The 26,038-nt window shown below is 47.1% G+C and overlaps 1 protein-coding gene across 1 annotated transcript in view; it reads left to right on the forward strand.

Annotated features, from left to right (window-relative positions):
• The first annotated feature begins 3,705 nt into the window (after positions 1-3,705).
• NCAPH (non-SMC condensin I complex subunit H) overlaps positions 3,706-26,038 on the forward strand; it is a 35,174-nt gene continuing 12,841 nt past the window's right edge. Inside the window, exons 1-11 of the mRNA XM_035001001.1 lie at positions 3,706-4,281; positions 8,943-9,162; positions 9,317-9,407; positions 10,071-10,163; positions 10,494-10,632; positions 11,299-11,423; positions 18,408-18,597; positions 19,932-20,023; positions 20,753-20,958; positions 25,253-25,401; positions 25,805-25,911. Coding sequence (XP_034856892.1) covers positions 4,263-4,281; positions 8,943-9,162; positions 9,317-9,407; positions 10,071-10,163; positions 10,494-10,632; positions 11,299-11,423; positions 18,408-18,597; positions 19,932-20,023; positions 20,753-20,958; positions 25,253-25,401; positions 25,805-25,911 — 1,431 coding nt within the window. The 5' untranslated portion in view covers positions 3,706-4,262. The remainder of the gene's footprint in view (positions 4,282-8,942; positions 9,163-9,316; positions 9,408-10,070; positions 10,164-10,493; positions 10,633-11,298; positions 11,424-18,407; positions 18,598-19,931; positions 20,024-20,752; positions 20,959-25,252; positions 25,402-25,804; positions 25,912-26,038) is intronic.

Here is a 26,038-nt window from a genome sequence, read left to right on the forward strand (position 1 = left end):
CTGTTACCCTGATAGCTTCATCCAGTACATCCTGGTATTTCTCAATGTACCTTGAACCAGTCTGCCCTGAGGTTTCCCAGTGGCATGGCCAGGAGCCAGGAAAGAATAATTCAGAATGTCAAGGAACATCTAAGTTATTCATTCTCATGGTGCTCAGACCAAAATATCAGCCAATTTAAAAGATCTTAGTGGCTACAAAAAAAACCATGCATAACTGTAGAAGGCATAAATCTGTCAACTAGAAAGGCAGTATCATGTTCTAGCACTCTGAGGTTTCTAGTCTAGTAAGAGGTAAGAAAACAGGAGTGGGCAGAAGACTACAAAGGGAATAGTCAGCGAAGCTTGGGTGGGGCCGAGGGTGTAAGAAAGAGTATAGAAAAAACAAGTAGTAATGGAAAGAACAGAGCTGTTGTGCTCTGGGAGTACTCTTACAATGAAAGGGGAAACTTCTCCAGATAATTTAGGAAGCTGAGCTTTATTCTAAAACAATTCCTGGCTGGCACCCAGGATATACAGCAGTTATTGTAATGGGAATACTTAGCGTTCATCGAGCATTGCCAATGGTCCTAAATGCTTCACATCTGGTAACTCATTTAATCCTCACACCATAACTCCATGAAGTGGGTGCTTTATCCCTTCCCTTTTTCCTATGAGCAAGCCGAGGCGCAGAAAGGGTATACCACTTCCTCCAAGGTCACATAGCCAGTAAAAGGTAGACCCTGGAAGAAAGTACCTGTCCTCACAACCTTCCAGCATGGTCTTGGGAATATCAAGACGTAGGGGTTAACATGCTTTGAAAAGCGAAAAGCACTATATTAATGTTAAGATAAAGGGCGGTATGTCATTTAGAAATTCTAGAAGTCGGGGGCGCCTGGGTGGCTCAGTCGTTAAGCGTCTGCCTTTGGCTCAGGTCGTGATCCCAGGGTCCTGGGATCAAGCCCTGCATTGGGCTCCCTGGTCGGTGGGAAGCCTGCCTCTCCCTCTCCCTCTCCCCCTGCTTGTGTTCCTTCTCTCGCTATCTCTCTCTGTCAAATAAATAAATAAAATCTAAAAAAAAAAAAAAAAGAAATTCTAGAAGACAGAAATTGTTGGTCTGTAGCCCAGTCTTTAGGTCAGGAATTTCGTATCACATGCAAAAATTAAAGGCATTTGCTCAGAGGCCAAAATGAATGTAAAGCCATTTGAACTATATGCCTGTTGGCCCCCAGTGGCTCAATGGTTTATATCATGAACTACATTATGATAGAAGCCAGCTGCAGGCTGGAAGATCAGGGAAAATTTGAATCCAAAAGTTTGTCCAGGTAGCCAACTGATAACAGTACTGCTCCTCACCTAAACTAAAGCTGTTTGCCATTCATTTTGGGGAAGTAGAATCTTGGTGAGGAGTGAACTGGGGAAAGGGAATGGCTCCAGCTTTTCTGGCCGACAAGGAGTGGGGGAGTGGCCCACTACTTTAGTTTTGTACAGAGGAATTGAGTTCTGCATACCACTGATACCATTGATAAATCATTCAATTTTTTGGCACCCCCCCCCCCCCCCCCGCACAGAACTAACCCCCCACCCGAAAAACAAAGACAGCATTCAGAGCGGGTGGTGAATGAGCCGCCTGCAGGGGGTGGAGCTGGCTTTGTCCCAGTACAGGGAGCCCTAAGCAGTCAGCTCACGAGGCGCCATTGTAACCACCAAACAGCCTCATGCCTCACCAAATGGGTCACCCAGCAGTCTTCCTCTGCAGGGACTTCCAAGCCAGTTCTTCAGGGGCTCCTGATTCAGTGCCACCTCCCCCCCTCCCAACCCACACTGCTCCTTGTTGGTGCAGAGGATCACAACCACTCTCCTCAAATGCACTCAGCGCAGAGAAGACAAGTGAGATAACAGGGACCCCAGTGTACACTGAGCCAATGGGCCCACAAGAGTTTAATCTGTTCCCTAATTCCTCATAAAGCCCAGTGAAGGGGTATTATCATGACTGTTTTATAACCGGAGAAGAAAAGGAGGCCCAGAGAGGTTCAGATGCCCGACCCGGGAATTAAACTTGTCTTCCGACTTCACTCATGCAATACATATTTAGTACTTGCTGTGTCCGGGGCTAGCACCAGGCCCTGGGAAAACAATGGCGAGCAAAACATGGCTTCATCCTCATGGAGTTGACAATCTATGGAGGAGCTAGACATGAAATAGTCATCCCAGTGGATGTGAAATTTCAACGGTGGCAAGTCCCACTAAAACCTCCAGTAAGGACACTTGAGTGTATCAGGGAAGGCCTCCCTGAGGAAGTGATGTGAGCTGAAACGTGACAGGAGCCAACTGGGTGAAGATGGGGATGAGGAGAGGATGTGCAGAGGCCTTGTGGTGGGAGCGGGCAGGATGAGAGCGAGTCTGAAAGAAGGCCCAAGTGACCGGAGGGCAGGGAGCAGGGGAGGCAAGGTGCAAGATGAGGTCAGAGAGGCTGCAGGGCCCAGACCCTGCAGGGCCTCCTAGATCACTGTAGAAGTTCCCAGAGCAATGGAACTTTTGAATGGTTTGAGACTTTGGAAGGAACAAGTCAGATTGGGACTTATCAACTACCATACAAGGGCCCAATGAGAGGGGGGTCAGAGGAGGCGTGGGGCTGCTGCAGACCAGCAAGAAGGTAATATGGGTGAAAAAGAGATGCGGGGTTGAGATTCTTAGGAAGTGAAAAGAGCTCAACAATAGGTTGTGTGTGGAGAGTGAGGCATCCAGGATGGCTCCTGGGTGCTGATTTGGGTTCCTGGGTGGCTGGTAGAATTATTCACTGAGATGAAAAACGCTGTAAACCTGCTTTTCTCTATTCCACGCTGCCTTATGCTGAAGATTTGATGGTGGTCACTGGGAGAACAAGTTTGTGCAAAAGCAAATAGGCTTAAAAAGTGGTTTTCAACAAAGGGTAGTACTTTTTGGTTGCCAAAATGACTGAGAGGCATTGATGGCGTTTAGTGGACAAATGGTGTCCTACAAAGAGCCCCACATGTCAAGAATTATTTCATCCTGAATGCCAATAGCACCCTTCAGGGGAAACACTGCATAAAATACCTGATGTGTGTTATAAGAAATGATAGGACGTGGGCGCCTGGGTGGCTCAGTTGGTTAAGCGACTGCTTTTGGCTCAGGTCATGATCCTGGAGTCCCTGGATCCAGTCCCGCATCGGGCTCCCTGCTCGGCGGGGAGTCTGCTTCTCCCTCTGACCCTCCCGACCCTCCCCCCTCTCATGTGCTCTCTCTCTCAGTCGCTCTCTCTCAAATAAATAAAATCTTTATAAAAAAAAAAAAAGAAGTGATAGGACGTTCTAGGGATATTTGGGGGAATTGCCCTGGCGTTTCCTCCCATAATACAACTCTTGGTCGGGCAGGGGGCGCCTGGGTGGCTAGGTCGATTGAGCGTCTCCCTTCCGCATGGGGTATGATACCAGGGTCCTGGGATGAGGCTTGCGTTGGGCTCCCTGCTCAGCGGGGAGTCTGTTTCTTCCTCTCACTCTCCCTCTGTGCTCTCACTTCCCTCTATCTCTCTCAAATAATAAAATAAAATAAAATAAAATAATTCTTGGGATCAGATGAAGCAGAATGGAGAGGTGGCAAATTATGTCCATCTCATTTCTCACCGTAAGCTTTTCTGTGGTGTGGTGGGGTATGTGGGGGTGAGGTGTGTGTGTGTGGGGGGGGGAGGAGTAGATATCCAGGAAGCTCTTCACAAGAATCTGAATAAAAACGATGGCCTTTATTTAAAAATGTACATAAAACATTTTGCACCTGTCCTTCGCCTGCCTGGAACGTTCACTGTGCTTTTGGCTCCTTCTCACCTCCGTCCCACACCCCATCCCTCACTTTCTACCTCCACTTCTACCTCTGCCCTTACAGAACAGGTCGCTATGGGAAATTAACCTTGTTTCCTAGAAATCTGCCCTCCCTCCCATTAGAAAGTAAATTGCGTGAAAGCAGAGCCCTCTCCCGTCCTGCTCCGCACTGGGTCCTCAGCGCCCAGTTCCACGTCTAACGCTCGAAAGGAGGCGGGGGACGGTGGTCCACGGACCCTCTACAGTCTACCCACGGGAGCAGAGCGGGAAGCCCGCGATTCCGCACGACACACACCGGCACAACTCCGGACGCCCCTTTACAAGCGGAGGACTGGGGCAGCTGCGCAGGCGCGCTTCTGGCCCCGCCCACGATAGACGTCACCGCGGCCGTTACGACGCTAAGGCTTCTCGGCGCGCGATTTAAAACCAGCTCCGGCGAAGGAGAGCAAAATGGGACCTCCCTGCCCAGGTGAGGCTGGCTGGGTGGGTGGCGCCGCGGGAAGGGGTCGGCGTGAAGCGGTGCTCCGGGCGGGCAGGGTCGGCGGGCGGACCTGAGTGGGGGTACGGATATTCTCGACCTAGTTGTTGGCCTTGCGCCCCGCTGGCCAAGGGGGAGGCAGGCGCAGGGAGGAAGAGGCGGGAGGCGGGGAGGGGGTGGTGTGCCTCGCCAATCAGGACGCGGCTCGGGTCGGCGTCGGGAGCGCGCGTGGGGCGATCCCTACTCTTCAGTCCCTTTGCCGTGGGCTCCTACACCGTGCGGGATGTCTCTCCCTTGAAAGGTGGTTTTCCTGGGATGCATGTTAGTTCAGGGCCATGAAAGCGTTGTGCTTACTGCGGAATGCTTAACACGCATGCACTTATTTGTACATTCATTGAACAAGCATTGAGCGCTCCCTTTGGGCCAAACCCACTGTCAGGTGCAGAGATACTGTAAAGAACAAAACAGATAAGACCCAGCCTTTTGGAGCTTGTATTTTTTTTTTTAATTTTATTTATTTATTTGAGAGAGAGCATGAGCGGGAACGAGAGGGAGAAGCAGGCTCCCCACTGAGCAAGGAGCCCGATGTGGGACTCGATCCCAGGACCCTGGGATCATGTCCTGAGCCGAAGGCAGATGCTTAACGACTGAGCCACCCAGGCATCACTTGGAGCTTGTATTCTAGTTGGAGAAACCGTAAACAAATGAAATAATTACAGATGAGCCTGAGTGCCCTGATTGAGAACAACAGAGTGAGGGGAGGGGCCCCTTCAGGTTGAGGATTCAAGGAAGATCTTAGAGCAGACTGGGGAACGTGTTCTAGGCAGAAGGAGCAAGTGCAAAAAAAGGGCAAGCAGGGGGGCGCCTTGGTAGCTCAGTTGTTAAGCATCTGCCTTGGGCTCAGGTCATGATCCCAGGGTCCTGGGATCGAGCCCCGCATCAGGCTCCCTGCTCGGCGGGAAGCCTGCTTCTCCCTCTCCCACTCCCCCGCTTGTGTTCCCTCTCTCACTGTGTCTCTCTCTGTCAAATAAATAAAATCTTAAAAAAAAAAAAAAAAGGACAAGCAGGAAAGAGCCTGGCTTGGGCTAGAACTAGAACATCATGACTGAACAGTGAGTGAGGCTGCTGAGGTAGGCAGGGCCTTGGTCTTGGTAAAAGGTTTGAAAATTTAGAGTTCTGTTTTGGACATGGTAAATGACTTAGGCAAGAGACAGGTGAAGGGGTCAGTAAACACTTGGATAAGAGTTTGACACTCAGTGATACAGGCCACTCAGGAAAGTGGCCCACAGACTCAGAAATAAATTTGGACATCATCATCATATAGATCATAAAACCATGGGAACAGGTGAGAACCTAGGAAGAACCTGTAGAGAAGACACTCAGGACCAACATTTAGGAGCTAGGCAGAGAAGGGAGAGCTTGCAAACTCTCTCAGAAGAGGGTGGTGTCATAGAAGCCAGGGGTGTTTCAAGAAGCACTTGAAGGGGTTCTCATCTGTTTCAGATGCTGCTGAATCTCAAGAGAGATGAGGCCTGAAAAGTAGCCAGTGGGTTTGGCAACATAGAGGTTGTAGGTGATTGTGTCCAGATAGTTTTCATAAAGTGGTGGGGATGATAGCCAGACCATAGCAGGTTGAAAAATGAATGGGAGAGAAGGAAGTAGATGTAGAAGGTGTCTTTGAGCTCAGTAACCATCTAAATGAGAGAAGTGAGAGAAGGAATATTCCAAGAATTGAAGCATGGCCTCTGATCCCCTCTTGAGTTTTCCTTTTAGACAAGTTCCTCCTTCAGTGCTTCCTATTTCTGTTAAAGTCTCCTCTCAAGGTCCAACTCCCCTCCTCTTGAAGTGCCCTCACCCAGATAGTAACAAGTCCTCTTGATTCAGTCTCTAAAAATGTCTCTTGCCTCCTTCCTTTCCATTCTTCTTTCTTTTTCTTTTATTTTGACCTCAGCTGAGAGGTATGTTAGCCATACTCTTGAGCTTACGGGGAGCTATCAGGGGAACATGTGAAGTTCTTTCTTGTATTTTTTAAATTTCCTTTTATCCCTATACACCACTTCTGTTCCCTTCCCCTTACATGGGCAAGGGCAACCATTTAGTGTTTATTGTGTATCACTTTATTATTTTTTTAAGATTTTATTTATGAGAGAGAGAGAGAGCACGGGGGGGAGGGGCATGGGGAGAGGGAGAGTGACAAGCAGACTCCCTGATGAGTGTGGAGCCCAACTCCCGCTTGATCCCAGGACCCCCAAGATCATGACCTGAACCACAGTCAGACACTTAACTAACTGAGCCATCCAGGTGCCCTTATATCCCTTTATTTTTAATGTGTTCCTATAAAATATGTGTTACATTGTGGGTTTTTTTTCATATCACCAATTCAGAACCAGCTGAGACACGCTTTCTTATTTCCATTTGGAGGAGAAGGAGCAAATGCTTAGAGCATTTACTTGCTTAAAATTTCTCCAGCTACTGGGGTGCCTGGCTGGCTGCTCGGTCTGTAGAGCATGCGACTCTTGAACTCAGAATCATGAGTTCAAGCCCCACACTGGGTGTAGAGTTGACTGTTAAAAAAAAAAAAAAAAGAAAAGAAGTTCTCCAGTTAGTAAGCGATGGACCTGGGGTTTGAAGCCAAGCCTTTTGATTCTTAAATCTGGAAATGTTCCCCCAAAGTCTCTCAGTTCCTTCATCTCTCTCCCAGTGATCTTATTTCCTGCCCTACCAAAATAGGCAATAGCCACTCATTACCATAGTCACACCCTAGACCTTGTCATTATCAGTATCTACACCACTCTGTCATCTCACTTTTAAACACCCCACTCCTCAGTACCACTCCTATCTTTCCAACTCACTCATTCTTGTTCCCTGACTCCAGTAACTCCATCTTTTGACCCAGCAGATGTATATTCTTTGCTTTTCTCTGTCCCTAATGTCTCTCGTATCCTTGTTCCCTTCCTTACTTAGCTTACATTCCATGGTCAATCACTATAATCACTCCCTTTCATACACTCATAACCCCTTGCCCTCTTCTAGCCTGTTTATACTTTCTTGACAAAATCACAACCCTGATTAATTCCAACTCTGCCTACTCTGCCCTGGCCCCTGTTCACTCAGTGATCTCAAGGGAACCCTAAAGCTGCCCAGCAGTCATGCTTATTCCCTCGTTCATCCACTCACCTTCTCCTAGATGACTATTCCATACCTTCCTTTCTCTCCCGAAATCTCCAGTACCTCCTTCCCCAGCCCTCACCCTTAGCTACTCAGTTTTTGGTTTTTATGGGCTTCTTATTTTACTAAGAAAAGCAGTCCAAAAGGAACATCCACAAGCACACCATTGTACCTGCTCCCCAACCTGCATCTGTGCCTCTGTTGTCTGGCTTCCTTCCTATTGCTGTGGGTGGGCTTTCAGTGATCTCAGGAAAGGCAGCCCCTTTTCCTGCTTGAGTGTATTGTTCAGCAACGTTTACCCTTCTGCATGATCTCTGAATAATGCCCTCTCCTTGCCAGAGATGTCTGGAACCTGTGAATATGGTATCTTAAATGGTAAAAAGGACTTTATAGCTATGATTAAGTTAAGGACCTTGAGATGGGGAGACTATCTTGGATTATCTGGATGGGCCCAGTGCAATCACAGTGGCCCTCATAAGAGGGATGCAAGAGGTTCAGAGTCAGAGAAGGTGATGTGATGACAGAAGCAAGAGGTTGAGGGGCGGCTGGGTGGCTCAGTCCGTTAAGTGTCTGCCTTTGGCTCAGGTCATGATCTTGGGGATTGAGCCCCACATCGGGCTCCCTGCTCAGTGGGGAGTCTGCGTCTCCCTCTCCCTCTGCCCCTGTTCCTGCTGTCTCTCTCTCTCTCTCAAATAAATAAATAAAATCTTTTAAAAAAAAAAAGAAGGAAGAGGTTGGAGTGATGGGAAGAAAGCAGGCAGCCTCTAGAAGCTGAAAAGGTCAGGGAAAGAGATTCTTTCCTAAAGCCTCCAAAAAGAACACAGCCCTGGTGACAGCTCGATTTTAGACTGACTTTAGGACTGCAAGAGAATACATTTGTATTGGTTTAAACCACTACATTTGTGGTAATTTGTTATAGCAGCAATAGGAAACTAACACAATCTCTGCTTCATTTTTCTACCAAGCTGGGGTTTTTCCCATCTTAAAATTAATTTCTCAACCTCACTTTCCCTTTCAACTGCTTCCCTCCCAATTTTGTCCTTCCTTTTCTGTAAGTCCTTGAAAACCTTGTCTCCATTTGCTGTCTCCAATTTCTCTTCTTCCTGTTCGTTCTCTTCTCTGGAATCTACGCCCATTTGACTTTCTCCTGCCTCTGCTACTCTAGGAAAACTGTTGTCAAGGTCACCAATAACCTCTAGGTTGTTAAATCCAATGATTGATTCTCAGTCCTTCCCTAATTTGACCTCATTGCACCCTTCATTAATTTGGCAAGGAAGCATCAGAAACCCATCCCCCGACAAAGAAACTTAAACTATAGAGGAATACTAGAGTTGGAAAAGATCTTGGTGGAAAACGTGCAGTGAACTTCCACCCTATGACAGCCCCCAAGCCCCACTTTAGACATAGGAAATATTCCGTGGCAGGTTTCCTGAGCAAGCGTTCTCTTCCATCGCTGTCAGCCATAATCAATTGCTTTTCTTCAGAAATCCGTGGACACCCCCACAGCGCCTCCTCACCTTCAGAACGGGTGTTCTCCATGTCCCTGCCCCGGAAGGCCCCTCTCAATACTCCTGGCACCCCCGTCCTTGAAGACTTTCCCCAGAATGACGACGAAAAGGAGCGGCTGCAGCGGCGGCGCTCCCGAGTCCTGGACCTACAGTTCAGCGCAGACTCGCCTCACCTGCTGGCCTCCCCGTCCAGTAGGTGCGTGCGCGCTGGGCTGCCCCCGCGGGGTGGCCGCCCTGGCGTGGGTGCTGTGCGCCCAGCATCTCCACAATACCTCGTGGGTTCTGGGCCTGGATTTTGAAAAGTTAGAGTGGATCCCTGACAGAGGGTTTTGGTTTTGGTTTTCATTTAGGAATATTGACACTTCAGCCACGGTTCCTAAGTTTACAAACACACAGATTACAGAACATTACTCCACCTGTATCAAGCTGTCCACTGAAAATGTGAGTATCTGCTAATTATCAGTAAAGATTTTGCTACTTGATCACAAGGGAAGTCTAGCCTTCTTGATTCTGTGGAGAACACGCAATTGATGGTAATTGTGTGCTTTCCCTCTCAGCGACTCTTCTCAATGCTGATGTTTGTCAGTATGCTTTTACGGTGTTTTATGGGCCTTCGGTGCTCTTTCTGGCAGGTTGCCTGCAACCTGCAGCATATCTACAGAGGGAGTGTTGCTTAGGGGTTAATAATGTGAGTTCTGAAGCCAGCCTGTGTTGGAACCCAGTCTCTGCCGTTCACAAGTTCTATAGCCTTGGCAAGTCACCTGACCACTCTGCTGCAAGGCCTTCCTCCGTAAAACGAGAATGTGAATAGTCCCTGTCTCATAGAGTTGTTCTGAGGGTGACTGAGTCCCTTTGTGTGCAGTGCTTAGAACAGGGTCTGCACACGGTGAAAACTCAAGGAGTGTGCTGTCACTCTCTAGTTCTTGAGAATAAGGAACTATGTGTATGGATTAGGCCGTGTCACCAAGTATTTATGGGAATTGATACGTGTGGTGAGATGTGGGCTGTTACCATGTAAAAACGTAGCTTCCTCTATTAGAGTTGCATTATTTACATGAGCCGAGGCTGTCAATAACAAACCTTCCTGCACTTTTGTGTTTGCAGAAAATCACGACCAAGAATGCTTTTGGCTTGCACTTGATTGATTTCATGTCAGAGATTCTTAAACAGAAAGACACCGAACCGACCAACTTTAAAGTAAGAAGGCTGTTCACCTTCTCTTGCATCTGAATTTAATGATGGTTATTTCTAATATTGGGCACAGCACCATCATTGAATTCTGCAAATACATGAGAACCTTCCTTGTGTGAGACATTTTATTAGCTTCTTTCCTTTCTTTCCTAAACTGATGAAATACGGAGAAGATAGCTTTCTGCTGTATTTTGTTTATTCCGTATCAGTCGTAGGGGAATCTTTGTCATTTTTTTCTTAAGAGCAAGTCAATATTTTATGAAGCTTGCTGTGTTTTGCCTGTTCAGCGGTTCCTTTTTATGTGTCCGGTGAGCAGAGCTCTGTTTGTTGGACTAGGTGGCTGCTGGCACTCTGGACGCCAGCACGAAGATCTATGCAGTGCGCGTGGACGCGGTCCATGCTGATGTCTACAGAGTCCTTGGGGGGCTGGGCAAAGACGCACCCTCTCCGGAAGAAGTAGAGAGCCATGATGCAGGTACATGGGTTGGGATCTGGATTCAAGGGGCTTTCTTAAGGGCATAGCAGGTAGTTATTTGGGTAGTATACTGGAATGAATGAAGTCGTAAGAAATAATCTGATTCGATTGAAGACGTGAGTGTTTTCGGAATAGTTTATGAGAAGATCCTTAGACCCTAGAGTTGTTTTTCTTCGGAAAAGAGAAGGACCTTTTAGATCTTATTTAGGCAACATTGAGTAAGCATCAAGTGGAGAGTTTCTCATTTGGGGGTGCTTTAGAAATTGACCTGTATTAGAAGCCAAATACTTCAGGTTTCTCCTGAAGCTGCAGATGAGATGTGCCTGTTACTTTGTTGTTGTTGTTGTTGTTTTAAGATTTTATTTATTTATTTGAGAGAGAGAATGAGATAGAGAGAGCATAAGAGGGGGGAGGGCCAGAGGGAGAAGCAGACTCCCTGCCGAGCAGGGAGCCCGATGCGGGACTCGATCCTGGGACTCCAGGATCATGACCTGAGCCAAAGGCAGTCGCCCAACCAACTGAGTCACCCAGGCACCCCGTGCCTGTTACTTTGAAAGAATGGCCCGTTTCAGTTGTAATCGCTCTTTAGAGTTTTTGAGTTAATGTCAGTTCAGTTACATGCCCCAAAGCAGTCCTTGCAGTACTGAGTCTTATTTCTTCTTTCAGATGGAAGTGCTACTGAAACAGGAACAACCAAAAAGGCTCAAAAGCCAAAGAAGAAACACTCCTACAAAACCATCGAGCAGAATGTAAACAACCTCAATGTCTCCGAAGCAGATCGGAAGTGTGAGGTGAGGAACTGTGTGCAGTGTGGTCTCTGACTAATTCAGAGCCTCAGCGGCTGACACTTGGCAGGGCCACGCCTGCCTTACTGGTATGTGCCTGCTTGGGCCTCATGGGAGTCAAATATATAAGTGGCATCCGCATTATCTTCCCTTAGCTTCACATTAAGACTCTAGGGTGTAAGTTCCTGCTTTTCCCACAATATTTTAGGATGATTGAGTAGAAAGAGATGGCATGTTACTGAGGACTCTGATCAATTAAACCATTAATTTTCTTTCCAGGAACATGCAGCAGAGATGATGAGAGCTAACATTTTTTGTGCATTTACTGGGCGCCCTGTGCTGCCCTAAGTCTGTGAGCCATGTGACCTCAATTAATCCTCACAACATCCTTGTTATATTTTCTGAGGAGGTTATCAAAGTACAAGGCTGTTAAATAACTTGCCCCAAATGATGCAGCTTGTTAAGTAAGCTAGGATTTGAAGCTAAGTGGCTTGGCTCTAGAGTCCTTGCTCTAAACAGCTTTATGATCTGGCAGGTCCTAAGGAATTTCTACTTAAAGGAAGCCAGAGGCCTCATTTATCTTTAGCATAGTTAATTTAAAGCAACAGTGTTGGTATAAGCTTTTTAAGAATGTTGCTGTTAAAAGCAGTATCTCAGTGAATGTTCTTGTACATATTATCTTTGTGCTCTTCTGAGACTATATCCATAAGAACATTGAGTCATGGAATTTCCATTGCCCTCAAAAACGGGTTGTACCAGCCTACTGTCCCACCAACAGTGGACTAAATTACTCCTTTCTCCCACCTCCACAACATTTGTAAATGGCAGTTAAGGTCAAGAGACTGGAATTGATCACCAAGGGAATGAGCGTCTGTGGAAAAACGACTGAGCCCTGGGATACCCCAATCTTAAGAGTTCAGAGAGCCAAAGAAGAAACATCCAGTAGGTAGGAAAACCAAGAGAGTGTGGCACCCAAATGAGAAAGTGTCAGGGAGGAGATAGTGATCAGCCATGCCAAAATGGCAGCCTGGGGCCACTGGTCAGCTTGGAGAAGAGCCTATGGAGCTGAAACTCAGACCTCCAGGGAAGGGGTGCTGCCTGGCTGGCGCTAGTGTCCCTGAGTTTAGAGGGGCTCGTGCGCCCAGGACCCAGACCTCTGAGGAGGGCATGCTGGTTGGTGCTGGTGTCTGTGAGGAGCATATGATAAGGCTGGTTCTGTGAGTGTGAGAAAAAGTGCAATTTGAACTCAGTGCTACAAGTAGGGTAGGACCTGCTGCATCTGGGCTGAAGAAGCCCTGTTGGGTGACAGGAACAGGAAGGCTCCAGAAAGAAGCAAGTCCCTTCTAGCCTTGCAGTCTCCCTCTAGTGCCCCCTATTGGTGGAGCCTACCAGAGAGCGGCTGGCAAAGCCCAGATGTGGTCCCAGAGCCAGCATCACAGAGAGGCTGATAGAAGGTAGGTTGGGGGCTGAGAGGCAATAGCTTAACTGGCAGAGAGGTAAAGTGTCAGCATATCTACTTTCAAAAAGGTTTGGGGTGGGGGGGTGGAGAGGGAAAGCTAATATGCAGTGGGGAATCTAGGTAAAAGTTACACAGAGGTTCTTATTACTATTTCAACACTTTTGTAAGCTTGAAATTTTTCATAATAATGGGGGCAATCACATGGCAAGAGAGGAATGAAGGCAGTATGGGCTGGTCTTTTGAAGAGTTTTGCTGTAAATTGGAACAGAGTAATGGGTGGCAAATGGAGGGGAAAGTAAAGTCTAGAGGGTTTTCTTGTTTTTTGCTTTTTTAATGGGAGGATTAACATCATGTTTACTTGTTGATAGCAACAGTCTAGTGGAGAAGAGAGGAGAGTTGCTCGAGTGGAGTCCTTGAGCACGTGAGAAGGGAAGGGAAGGGACAGCACCAGCAGAGCTTGGCTAAGGGACACCCATGGCTGGTGAGGGATGGGACGAGAGTGTGCACACGTGGGAGCTTCCACGTATTCCCTTCTGGTTGTGCCCCCCTTGAAATAGGAAGCCAGAGCATCTACTGACTGAGTGTGGAGGAGGAAAGGTAAAGGTTTGAAGAGAGAAAAAAGTAGGAGGGTGGGTGAGCGAATGGACTCCGGAAGTATAGTTTGCTTGCCAGACAGCCCTCAGGGTTGACCTGAGGACCGTGGCAGATGGATTTAAAGCGAGGCGTAACTTTGTGTGTTTCTGCAGCCATGGTTAGTTAGCTGTGTGGGTGTGAGCATGAAGTGGGCAGAAAGTGGGATTGAACGTAGGATTGTGTTTTGCTGAGTCAGTGTGACACAGCTAGAAAGGAGCACTGGAGTGAAGAGCACGTGCAAGGGAGTGCTTACAATCATTGCCTATGGGACTTTGGCCAGGAAAAGAGGGGAGTAAGAGACAGCATAAAAGCCATGTGAGCAGTGCGTTGTAGGGCACGGTGAGTCAAAGACTTCTTTGAGACAAGAAGGTGTTGGCTGGAAAGGTAGGAGGTGGTTGCCAGGGGCGCTTGGAGTTTGAGCATATGGAGAGGCTGTAGTCATGGTTCTGATTCAGTTCAGAGAACAGCCAAGGGATCTCTTGAAGTCCTGGGGTGGCATTCATGCTGGGATCTCTTGAAGTCCTGGGTTTTCAGGATGAAGCTCAAGACCATTGAAGGTGAGGATATCAAGGAACTAAGAGGCCAGAGTGTTGGATGGATCAATATATGGACAATGAAACCACTGAAAACTAGGACAGCAGTAAAGTTGGAGAATAATAATAAGCCAAGAGCTAATATTAAAATCTTCCAAGAAGGGGGAAGACCTGAGGATTGGAAGGTGAGCGAAACACAGATGGGCAGAGGCTGGTGAGGTCTGACCTTACTGTGTTCAAAGCAGAGGGTTGTAGGACTTAGGAGGGAGACTAGTCTGGAAGTCGTGATGAGGAACAAGGAACTCCCCTCTCCCACATCTAGGCCAGTGTTCGGAGCGCTGCAGCGCTGGCCTGTGCAGAAGCCCTGTCCTCGGGCAGGCAGGGTTCCATTAGAGCAGTGCTCCTCAGCCTCTTGTCATTTTCTTCCCCCTTCAGGGCCTTTTTAGATCTTTTCTTCCTTCCCCCTGCCCTTGAAATGAATGGTTGTGGAATAAGATTTTATCAGGTAGGGTTGAGGCTTGGAGAACCACAAGTCATTGTAATTTCTAAGATTTTTTTTCACCCTCCCCCAAAAACCAGTTTTCACTTCCTTGAGAATGATATTGTCCCCAATTTAAAATGAATGAGTTAGGGGCGCCTGGGTGGCTCAGTCGGTTGAGTGTGTGCCTTCAGCTCAGGTCATGATCCCAGGGTCCTGGGATCGAGCCCTGCATTGGGCTTCTTGCTCAGTGGGGAGCCTGCTTCTTTCTCTGCCTGCCACTCCCCCTGCTTGTGTGCACGCTCTCTTTCTCTCTGACAAATAAATAAAAGCTTTAAAATAAACAAACAAAAAGTAAAATGAGTTAGAGCTTGTAGGTGGAGAGAACCTTCAAGAAAGAATTGGGGAATATAGGGAATTTCTAGAGGGTCCTGGGGGGAAAATATCCGTTGTTAGGAGAGGGAGATGGGGGCCAAAGAGGTTTGGAGCCTGGGAAATGTAGAATTCTGGGGGGTCCTGGGTCTTTTATGTGTGACTAATAAATAAACTAAATCAAGGACAATGATGAGATTAGTCCTGGTGGCCTCATGGCAGATGGTAGTTGGTAGAGACAGAGCACGCAGGGGGCTAGGAGTGAGGAGACTTGCTGGGTTCACTCTGAGTGATGGGGTGGTTCTGCTCTGGGCTTGCCTAGTGGCTCCAGCCTGTGCTGGTGTGAGGACTGTGTGTGGATGGGCGTGGAGGTGGGAACACTGAGGCCAAGGCTGGAGAGGGAGGGGGGAAACAAGGGTGGCAGGTACTTTGTGGGGAGGGAGTTGTATTTATCCATATGTCAGCCTTGACCTTGGACAGCACCAGATTTGGAGGCAGCAGATATAAATTTCAGATCCTGGTTCTGCTATCTTAGCTGTGTGGCCCTGGGAAAAGGCTCTGAATTTCACTTTGTTAAACTGTAGAAAGAGGTTAACACTAGTTCCATCCACATACGGGTTTTGTGGTAGTGAATCTATTCCTGGCAAAGTGCTTTATCCATGGCAATAGGTTGTATACATCTGTATATATCTGAAGGGGAGCCATATAATTCTCTCCCACCTTCCTTTCACCTCCCCAATTCTCCATGTTTTTCCCCCTTCTTAGATAATCTGAGTATTAATTTCACTATCATTCTTGCCTCTGCTTCTGGTTCTGAAGTGAAATGTCAGTTCAACAATATGGTTGGAAATTCTGTTTCCAATCATCTTTTTTCCAACCAGAGAGACCCAATTCTGGGGAGCCTGAGGAGGCTTGTACTAACTAGCCTTTCCCATCGTTCTAAAGAGAAAACGAGAGGGCAGGCAGCGCTGCTCCCTCTCATCCTGTGGCGGTCAGCCACGGTTATGCCAAATGAAACCACTAGTCTTGAAGAAACACCGAGTACCCCAATCCTAGAAAGCTTTTTTTTGCTCTGTAAGCTGCTGTAAACTTGTAATAGCCCAAAGCCCAATTCGGAAGATAAACAAGAACAAAGGATTGTCAGAAACCTAGAATTTGAAATTTCAACTGTTTCTTGAACCCGTATTCTCTTGGAGATGGCGTGGAAATGAGAAAGCAGATGTTCTGTGGGTGCAAGTTGAGAATTCTTATTTGTGTATGAGCTGATCTGTTTTGGACACAGCTCTGTGTGTGCAAAATGTTTGCTGTCATAGGAGATTCCAACCTGATTATGCTCCAGTTCTTTATACCACGAGAGCACAATGCAAGGAAGTTCAAGGCACATACTATAGGAAATCAGAGTGGGTGGAGGTCAGAGTTTATGAAAGCGGTGAAATTTGAACTGGGCCTTAAAGGCAAGGTAGGTATTTGTCAGATGGACTTTGCCAGGAAGGTGATTCTGGGCAGAGGCACAAGCAAAGGCCGTGAAATAGGAAAGTTCTGGTTCTTTAAGGAGCCGGACAGTGTACAAGTTTGCTAGAGGCCAGGATTTACTCACAAGGGTGAAACATGCAGTTTGTTGTGCACACACTGTCTCTCTGACAAATAAATAAAATCTTTAAAATAAACAAAAATAATATAAAATGAATGAGTTAGAGCTGGTAGGTGGAGAGAACCTTCAAGAAAGAAGTGGGGAATATAGGGTCTCCTTTTAATGTTTCTCTTCCTTGCTGTGGACCCTTGTTTCAAAAGGTTCCCCTACCTGGGTGCCTGACTGGCTCAGTCTGTAGAGCATGCAGTGCTTGATCTTGGAGTCATGAGTTCAAGCCCCGCGCTGGGTGTAGAGATTACTTAAAAAAAAAAAAAAAAAAAGACAGGGCGCCTGGGTGGCTCAGTTGGTTAGGCGACTGCCTTCGGCTCAGGTCATGATCCTGGAGTCCCGGGATCGAGTCCCGCATCGGGCTCCCTGCTCGGCAGGGAGTCTGCTTCTCCCTCTGACCCTCCCCCCTCTCATGTGCTCTCTCTCATTCTCTCTCAAATAAATAAATAAAATCTTTAAAAAAAAAAAAAAAGACAAAAGGTTCATCTACCTAAACTATGCAGTCACCAATAATTCATTTTCCCATCAAATAACTCAAAAATGTCAATGAGATCTAATTTATATGAAAGAACCATTGTTCTCACATTGCATGATGTAATTCTAGACAAAAGTGAGGACAATTATCTTAGTGTTCTCAGCTTTATTTTAGTGTTACAGTTTCTGTGTTGACTCTTTGAAATGCTGAGTTTTCACTAACTACGCATACAGGACCTCTCAGGGTGTGGGGCTTCAGGTGGGAAGCCAGTGCTGTGGTTGGCATTTGAGGAAAGGAATGGGAGTAACAACACTAGTATTTTTAGGATAGGAAATGGGAGCGACCAGAGACAAGGATTAACTCAGGCGTGGGTTGTATTGGTGGCAACAGGGGTGAAGAAGGAAGGGGTAGATGGTAGAGATGTGCTAGGAGGGAGACCCACCAGGCTGTGTAACTGACTGCCTGAGGGTCAGGAGACAAGGAGAACGTGGAGGTGATGTATGTGATACTCTGGGGCTAGAAGGATTCTGAGACGGGCTTATTGGGAAGGCGAGAGGAGAATCTCAGTTCTGGTGAGGTCAGGTTCAGAGCTAAGGGGGCCAGGAAAGAGCCAGAAGCCACATCTGTCTTTCTCCTTGAGGCCCCTTCTCTCCACAGTAGCTATGTCCTGAGAAATAAAGGAGACCTGTGAACCCAATACCCAATGTGTTTCCCGTCCCAGGGCCACTGGTAGAGTCAGGTGGCTTCTGCCTTCTTGCCACACGTGCCTGTGTCTTGCTCTGTCCTTGTTCTCGTGCACTGTGCCCAGGTCTGCTTTTGGGATTGCCATCACCTGGCTGTGCCACTCCTGCTCCTTCCCCCAGCCGTGGGGCCCTCTTACAGCCTGTCCCGTCTTTTACCCATCCATCTAGTCCTGCTGACTCTGCCTGTCTTTCCCCTGAATCTCTTGGTTGTGTTCTCCAAATATACAAATATTTCTGCCCAGAGTCATAATGGGATCTTGTGAACAGATCCATCACACAGGCTTTTTAAGTCCACAGAATTTGTGGTGGTAGCATTCAACCATTTGAAAACAGAGACTTGTGGAAAGAGACCAGCAGAAGGGTACTGTCCATGTGGATTATAAACAGAATGACACAGGAGAAGCTCGTTCCCACTTACTGTGTACTTGAACGCTGCACATTTATTCAGCTGACTACGCACAGGCTTCCTTTTCAGTTGGTATCTGCTAGGATGGGATTTTATTGATCAATTAGAAAGCCCTCCCCCTATTTCTTTCACATGCAGAGATATTTCAGTTCAGCAGATAGAGCTGTGAATGAGCAAGGGTCCAGTGAATGAGATTTTGTTTGCTTTGGCTGCATCCCGTAATTTGTCGGTTCTCTCTGTTTGTATGGTCAGATCGATCCCATGTTTCAGAAGACGGCGGCCTCATTCGATGAGTGCAGCACAGCAGGGGTGTTTCTCTCGACCCTCCACTGCCACGACTATAGAAGTGAGCTGCTCTTTCCTTCCGATGTGCAGACTCTGTCCACCGAAGAACCCCTGGAGCTGCCAGATTTAGGCTGGGTGGAAATGACAGATTTAAAAGGTGAGTACACATAATGCTTCACCAGAGCATTTCAGTCATCAGAGAAGTTTCCGTACAACCATGGGTTCCATAATACGCCCATCATGATGTTGCTTGTTTAAATTACCCAGAAGGTTCCTCTGGAATGCCACACTGGGCATCCCCTTAGGAGAAACGGCCTTCTGTCCCCATCAGCGGCACGGAGGCTAACAGCAGTAGCTAACGCTTGCCACTGCTCTTGGTCCGTATGTGCCACATCCCTCACGCGCCCCTGTTAGCAGTCAGCTCTCACAGTGATGTTTTAGGGCCCAGGGCCAGCCAGGAATGTCAGAGTCTGGACTTGGGCAAGGGGCTTTCATAGGCTTTTGTTGAGCCAGAGAGGCCTTGTTCTTATTTGTTAGCCAATCCGGGGCATCTGGAGGAGGAGAGGGCATTGTGAGTTATTTTCAGACTCTACCTTGGTGGTCTGAGACTGGACCTTTTTTTTTTTTTTTTAAAGATTTTATTTATTATTTGTCAGAGCGAGCGAGTATAAGCAGGGGGAGCGGCAGGCACAGGGGCAAGCAGACTTGCGGGGCTCCATCCCAGGACCCTGAGATCATGACCTGAGCTGAAGGCAGCCACTTAACCGACTGAGCCACCCAGGCGCCCCTGGATACGTCCTTTTGTCAGCCCCTTTTACTGGCCTGGCAAGGATTTTATTCCCCCTCCCATCCTACTCTCCACACCCCTCTGGGGGATCGTCTGAGAATGTTGTGACCCCCATGGGTGGCGGGAAGGCCAGGCGCCGGAATACGGGAGCTGCACTTGTGTGCGTCATTTTCGTGTGTTGCGTGAAGTTGACCCTCTCTGCCTGCGGGACTACGCAGATGTTACAGAGCCTACTTTCCTCCTTTCCATTCTTGTCTAAATTCTTAGTGCAAGTATTTGTGCTAACAGTCTCTTTTTGAAGTTTATGCTCTCAACTGGGACCTTAATTCTGTGAGGTAGCCAGTTTAGTTTAGGACTAAAATAAGTAACACTGCGTGATTGGTTGTGCGGTTAGTACACTTTAAGGAAGGGTTTTTGATTTCCCAACTCCAGCATAGGGCACGGAGTCCATTTCAGAGTCAAATGTCTGTGCTTCAGGCTCTGCCCTAATGTTTTACTAATTCTTGGAGTGCCAGTGTGGAGCCTACCTCTAGAGTGGGTATATGTTGTCTCCCTGGACAGAAGTCTGTGACCTGGAGTTTGGCCACGAGCCAGCCTCTGCCACAGAACGGGGTGACTGAGCCTTTCCATCATGCTGCCCTGGTCACTCTGAGTGTGGGGGGTTGCTCCCTCCATACTCTTCTGCCATCTCCTGTCTTCTCCAGCACCCATGCAGCAGTGTGTGGAGGACGGCCAGATCTGCCCCTCCCTGGCCGGGTTCCAGTTCACGAAATGGGACAGTGAGACACATAATGAGGTGAGTTCAACTTTTAGACTTCTGAGGGCTCTGGGCATTTGTCCAGCTGCTCGTGGTTTCAGTGACATGGCCCAAGACAAGTTCTGCCCAGTGAGAACCAAAACCATGGCATCATTTTTATTTAACCAGGAGTACAGAAAATATTTCCCTTGGCACTTCTGTAGGGACTAAAACCCGGGGGGTAGGAATGGAGGGTGAGGCAGCCCTGTCTTTCCTGGGTGCACATTTTTTTTTAATCAGCTATCCCCTTGAACACGGTTAATTCCAGGCCTTTGGTCTCAGGCTGCTGTCAGGCTCAAGGAATTTCCTGCTCTTCGGGGTTGAGTCCCTTGGCACAGAGTTTCCTGAGAAATTGTCATGTGTAAAGCTTTTCTCTGTATATTTTTAGCATGGCCCCCTTTAGCCTACTTACTATCACTTCCAGAATAGATGGTCTCCATGGAAAACTGTTTTCTCTAAACATTTGGTTAATGGATGCAGATTCCTGTTTCATGTTTTATGAAATGTGCCTAATGACAATACAGCTTCATCCTGTGCTGCACAATATAAACTTCCTCAGCGCTTTACTCTTGTGAGAACCTTGACTCTGGGGAGGGGAGGGGGGAGGAGAAGCTGGAACCTGGGACTTAGGGCTGAGAAGGCACATCCAGGCAGGCTGTGACCCCAGCAGTGCCTGGGGTGGCTGCAGGGATGGGTAGAACTAGAGGACCCTCTCTTTGTCCTCTCCAGTCTGTCTCTGCCCTGGTAGACAAGTTCAAGAAAAACGAGCAGGTGTTTGACGTCAATGCCGAGGTAGAGGAGAGTGACTGCGAGGACTTCCCTGATGGGCCCGTGGAGGACGACTTTGATGCGAACGATGAACCTGAGCACAGTGCCGCCGGGGATCACACCGAATTCAGGAGCTGGAAGGAGCCCTGCCACGCTCAAAGCTGCCCGTAAGGTTCTCAGGGCCACGGAAGAGGTTCCCAGACGAACTTTCTATTTTTTTTTTTTGTAAAGATTTTATTTATTTATTTGACAGAGAGACACAGCGAGAGAGGGAACACAAGCAGGGGGAGTGGGAGAGGGAGAAGCAGGCTTCCTGCTGAGCAGGGAGCCCAATGTGGGGCTCGATCCCAGGACCCCGGGATCACGACCTGAGCCAAAGGCAGACGCTTAACGACTGAGCCACCCAGGCGCCCCCCAGACGAACTTTCTATTGGTTCTTAACAGATTTCCTGCTGGGAGAGTCTCATTTCATCTCCGAGATTGGCTAGCCTGGTGTGCTGGCCACGTTGTCCTCGCAGGCAGAGCCATTCTGACTCACGGTGGAATCATACTCACCTGTGAATGGTGGTGGCTCAGCCACCTATTGGTGACATTGCAGGAGTTTGTAAGGATAAAATTAAGATATGTAAAGTGCTGGAGAAAAATACCTGGAATATAGTAGCGACTTCGGTGGTGGCTGTTGTTACCACTTGCATTTTGGTAGCATGGAGCGTGCTTTCTCCGCACGATGTGTAGTCTGGCTTTTGGCTATATCACTCCAGATCAGGTATAGACAGCAACAGGCTTAAGTTGATTACAGAAACAAAGTGGCCCCTGCCTGAAAGGTCACGCAAAGAGGAGGGGCTGGGCAGTGTTGGGCTAACCAGATCGGCAGACCAGGGACAAGCAAAGCAGGGGAAACTAAATAAGCAGATAAAACCAAGCATGTTGGGCAGGAGGAAAGGTGGTAGAATTGGGTCTTTAGCAATTAAAATTTTTTTTTTTAAATATCTGGTTATCACTCCTTTTTTTTTTTTTTTTAAGATTTTTTTATTTATTTATTTGACAGAGGCACAGCGAGAGAGGGAACACAAGCAGAGGGGGTGAGAGAGGGAGAAGCAGGCTTCCCGCCAAGCAGGGAGCCCGATGTGAGAGTCGATCCCAGGACCCCGGGATCATGACCTGAGCCGACGGCAGACGCTTAACGACTGAGCCACCCAGGCGCCCCTCAATTTAAATTTTTTATTACTCTAGTAGACCTAGAAGAAAATCAGAACTTTGTTGGCCTTTATTATATATACTTAAGAGATGAGTACTGTTTTAACTTTGAATACAATTTGGAAGCAGGATCCCATAATCCTGTGGCACCAAGGGCCTCTAAAGGTGGTAAATAGGCTTGGGTGTAGGAGATTCCATAAGATCATGGTGAACAGCCCCTCTGTTAACTCCTGTGCCTGTAACAATTTCGCATTCCTGGGACAGGGGACAGCCAAGCTGGTTTAGTATGGGGTAAAACCTTAGAAGTTGTCCAGGATAACTTGTCTGCTCCTGTGGGAAATGACTAGATTGATAATGTCTCTTCACATCTGAATAGAAGTTGACAGCTAAACATTTGGCACCTCTAGGCAAAACTACCATCGAGGCCCTTTGGCACCCTCCTTTCCTCTCCTGATCTGTACTATTGATATACCTGCAGTTTTGTCCCTGTGCCCATTCTGTCTTCTACAAAGTGAGAAATGGTAGGCAGGTTGGGAGGATAAGCTCTTTTAGTGCATTTTCTTTTTTAAATTTTATTTATTTGTCAGAGCGCATGCTTGCACAAGCACAAGCAGGATTAGCGGCAGGCAGAGGGAGAAGCAGACTCCCTGCTGAGCAAGAAGCCCAACGTGGGGCTCCATCCCAGGACCCTGAGATCATGACCTGAGCTGAAGGCAGACGCTGAACTGACTGAGCCACCCAGGCGTCCCTGGACTGAAAGGTCTTTAAGGGCTTCTCTTGGTCGAGGTGGGGTAGGGCAGTGCTGAATCATAAATGCCAGTGTTCTGTAGGGTGCCCTATGTTACCAGTCCCTGGATGACAACCCTTGGACCACTGCGCGCACCGTACATTAACAAGGCCAGGCCTAACAAAGTGCCGTATGTCCCATGGCAGCTTGGGCGCATTGCTTCTTCCTGCAGCAGTGGCCCGTGTGTGCTGTAGCCAGTGTCTGCGGGACAGGTGTTTGCTATGGTTAAAGACCTAGTCTGTGGTCCAGGCCCACACCACAGCCTGCTCCATGCATGCAGGAATGAGGCATTCTGCTATGTTCACGGAGCCAGCTGGGAGGAGACCTTTAACCTGCAGGTATTAATGTGATGTGCTAAACTGGTGCTAACTTAGAAGGGCCCTGTGGTTGAGGGGCAGGTAGAAGAAATAGTTCCCCCAGAGGGGATTAGAGAAGTTTGATGGAGGGGCAGTTTGATGGAAAACTGAGGAACTGGGAAGTAGGTTAGTTGTTGAGTTGGGGAGTTGGGACCAAGAGGGTACCTGCCACATAGCATTGTATATTGCAAGACAAAATGGCTGGAGTTCAAGCCTCAAGGGCCTTAGTGCCGCCCTGACCCAGAGATTCTCAGGGAATGGGAGCCAAGCTCTTTATAGCTTTGCCTGTAAGTTCCCAATAAATTCACAGCCTGACTGCCAAAAGAGAAGAGTATCTGTGAGAATTGAGCAGAGATTCCACTGAAGCCATCTTCTTTCTCCCTCTGGAGCTCACAGTGCAGTACAATTGTTACTTAGTAACATATAGGCATTCTACATACTAGAAATGTGAATTTTTTTCATATCTTCTAATTTTTAAAATTAGATTTTAGGGGCGCCTGGCCGGCTCAGTTGGTAGAGCATGTGACTCTTTTTTTTTTTTTTTTTAAGATTTTATTTATTTATTTATTTGAGAGAGAGAGAAACAGCATGAGAGGGGAGAGGGTCAGAGGGAGAAGAAGGCTCGCCGCTGATCCGGGAGCCTGATGTGGGACTCGATCCCAGGACTCCGGGATCATGAGCTCTTTTAGTGCATTTTCTTTTTTAAATTTTATTTATTTGTTAGAGCGCGTGCGCACAAGCACAAGCAGGGTTAGTGGCAGGCAGAGGGAGAAGCAGACTCCCTCCTGAGCAAGGACCCCCCCTCCCCCCACCGTTACAAGTCCTGGGATCATGACCTGAGCCGAAGGCAGTCGCTTAACCAACTGAGCCACTCAGGCGCCCGAGCATGTGACTCTTGATCTTGGGGTTGTAAGTTCGAGTCCCGCGTTGGGTGGAGGGATTACTTAAAAACCTTTAAAAAATAATAAAATTAAATTTTAATTATACAATAAATAGACAAATACAGTTTCCTGGTTTTAAAGTAAAGATTCTGTAGATAAAAGCAAAGTCCTCTTTTAAAGCTTTTTAACCTTATTCCACAAAGCTTGTTGTAAAGAGGATGTATACATATGGCTCAGTGTAGATAAAAAGCTGCTCGGCGTCTGAGGTTTCCTTGTTATCTTTACCTTTAGAGGGCGGTATAGCAGCACTGATATACTTTGTGACGTATCAGGCCTTAGGAGAAAGCTACCTGCACATACTAGGACATTGCAGAAAGGTTGAAAAACCAAACCCAACTACCATGCTGGACTGGCCAGTTAGACTCTTCACACACAGCACAGAATAAAGCTAGGTGGCTTAACAGATTATAAGTGCCACCCCCAAATCAGTTAGGGGACAAATCAGAATAACATCTGTTCACTTTTCGTAGGCACTACAAGTGTTATTGGAGCCCTCGCTTACGGAAGGATGGTAAAGAAAGACTGAGAGATTATCATCTTGTATGGCAGGAAGCTTTGTGTAAAGAAAGATCTTGAAGCTGATTCAGAGAATTGTGTCCTACTCCCAGCTCTGGCATTTTACCGACTCTGGCATTCTTACATAAAAACTTACTTTATCTCCAGGGTCCCTGGGTGGCTCAGTCGGTTAAAGTGTCTGCCTTCAGCTCAGGTCATGATCCCGGAGTCCCGAGATTGAGCCCCGCATGCGCCTCCCTCCTCAGCGGGGAGCCTGCTTCTCCCTCTGCTGCTACCCTCTCACTTGTGCTCTCTCTTTCTCTCAAATAAATAAATAAAATTTAAAAACAAAACAAAAACAACTTACTTTCTCTCTGCCACTCTTTCTTGTCTCTCAAATGAGTAAACTTGCATTTCATGAAGCACTTTAAAACCTTGTATAGCTATGATCATAATGTTATAGAATTAAGAGAAAAGCACTTTGATGACGTAAAAACTAAGGAATTATTAAGACGAAATATTTATATTGAACTTACTCTTAGAAATGCTGCTCATCTGTGGAGAAGTGGGTAGGTAGAGTCTTCAATTTCATCACATGCTGCTTTGCATGTAAATGGCATGATTGTGTTATGTATATTGACATGTACACAGTTGGTCATGTAAAAACATTTCATGTGTGTTACAGGGAAGAAATGATTCCCCTGGGGGATGGAGACATTAGGACCATGTGCCCCCTTCTGTCCATGAAACCTGGAGAATATTCCTATTTTAGTCCCCGTACCATGTCGATGTGGGCTGGCCCGGATCACTGGCGCTTTAGACCCCGACTCAAACGTATGTACTTCTAAGTTTGAATATATGTACTTCCAAGTATGAACTTTAAGAGATAGTGTCGATGATCATCCAGTATCCACGTGACTTTGAACAGTGGCCATCCGTGGGAATGACCACAGGCTTATAAGGCAGGACTCTAGAACTCTGAAGGGCCATGCCAGCATTATGTGTTTTGCATTCTCTCTTTGAAAAGAAGAAGGGATTAATTAGTGTATTTTTAATTGTGTTTTGTTAGCAAGACCACAAATTATAAGTTAAGGATGAAACTAGGTGTATGGTTTGCTTTTCCTAATGCTGTTATGCTCAAAAATGCCGACATTTTTGCGGTTAAGATCTTGCAAAATGGGTACACAGTATTGTCCACAGAGGTGAACAGTGTTGACATTTGTCTTCATTTCTGCAGATGATGCTTCCTCCAAATCAGAGAACAAAAAGAAGAGTATAAAGAAAGATTTTGAAATTGACTTTGACGATGATATTGACTTTGATGTGTATTTTAAAAAAACAAAGGTTTGTGCTAGATTTATTAGCATTTATGCTTTTTTAAATTGTTCTTTTCACTCTTTTCAGATGTGATTTTTTTTTAATTCATTACAAATTTAAGTTTTAGAGTAAATGGATGGTTTCATTCTCCCTC

This window comes from Mirounga leonina, unplaced genomic scaffold (genome assembly GCF_011800145.1).
Source record: "Mirounga leonina isolate KUSES-001 unplaced genomic scaffold, KU_Mleo_1.0 Mir_125, whole genome shotgun sequence".
In the NCBI taxonomy this organism is placed as follows: Eukaryota; Metazoa; Chordata; class Mammalia; order Carnivora; family Phocidae; genus Mirounga; species Mirounga leonina.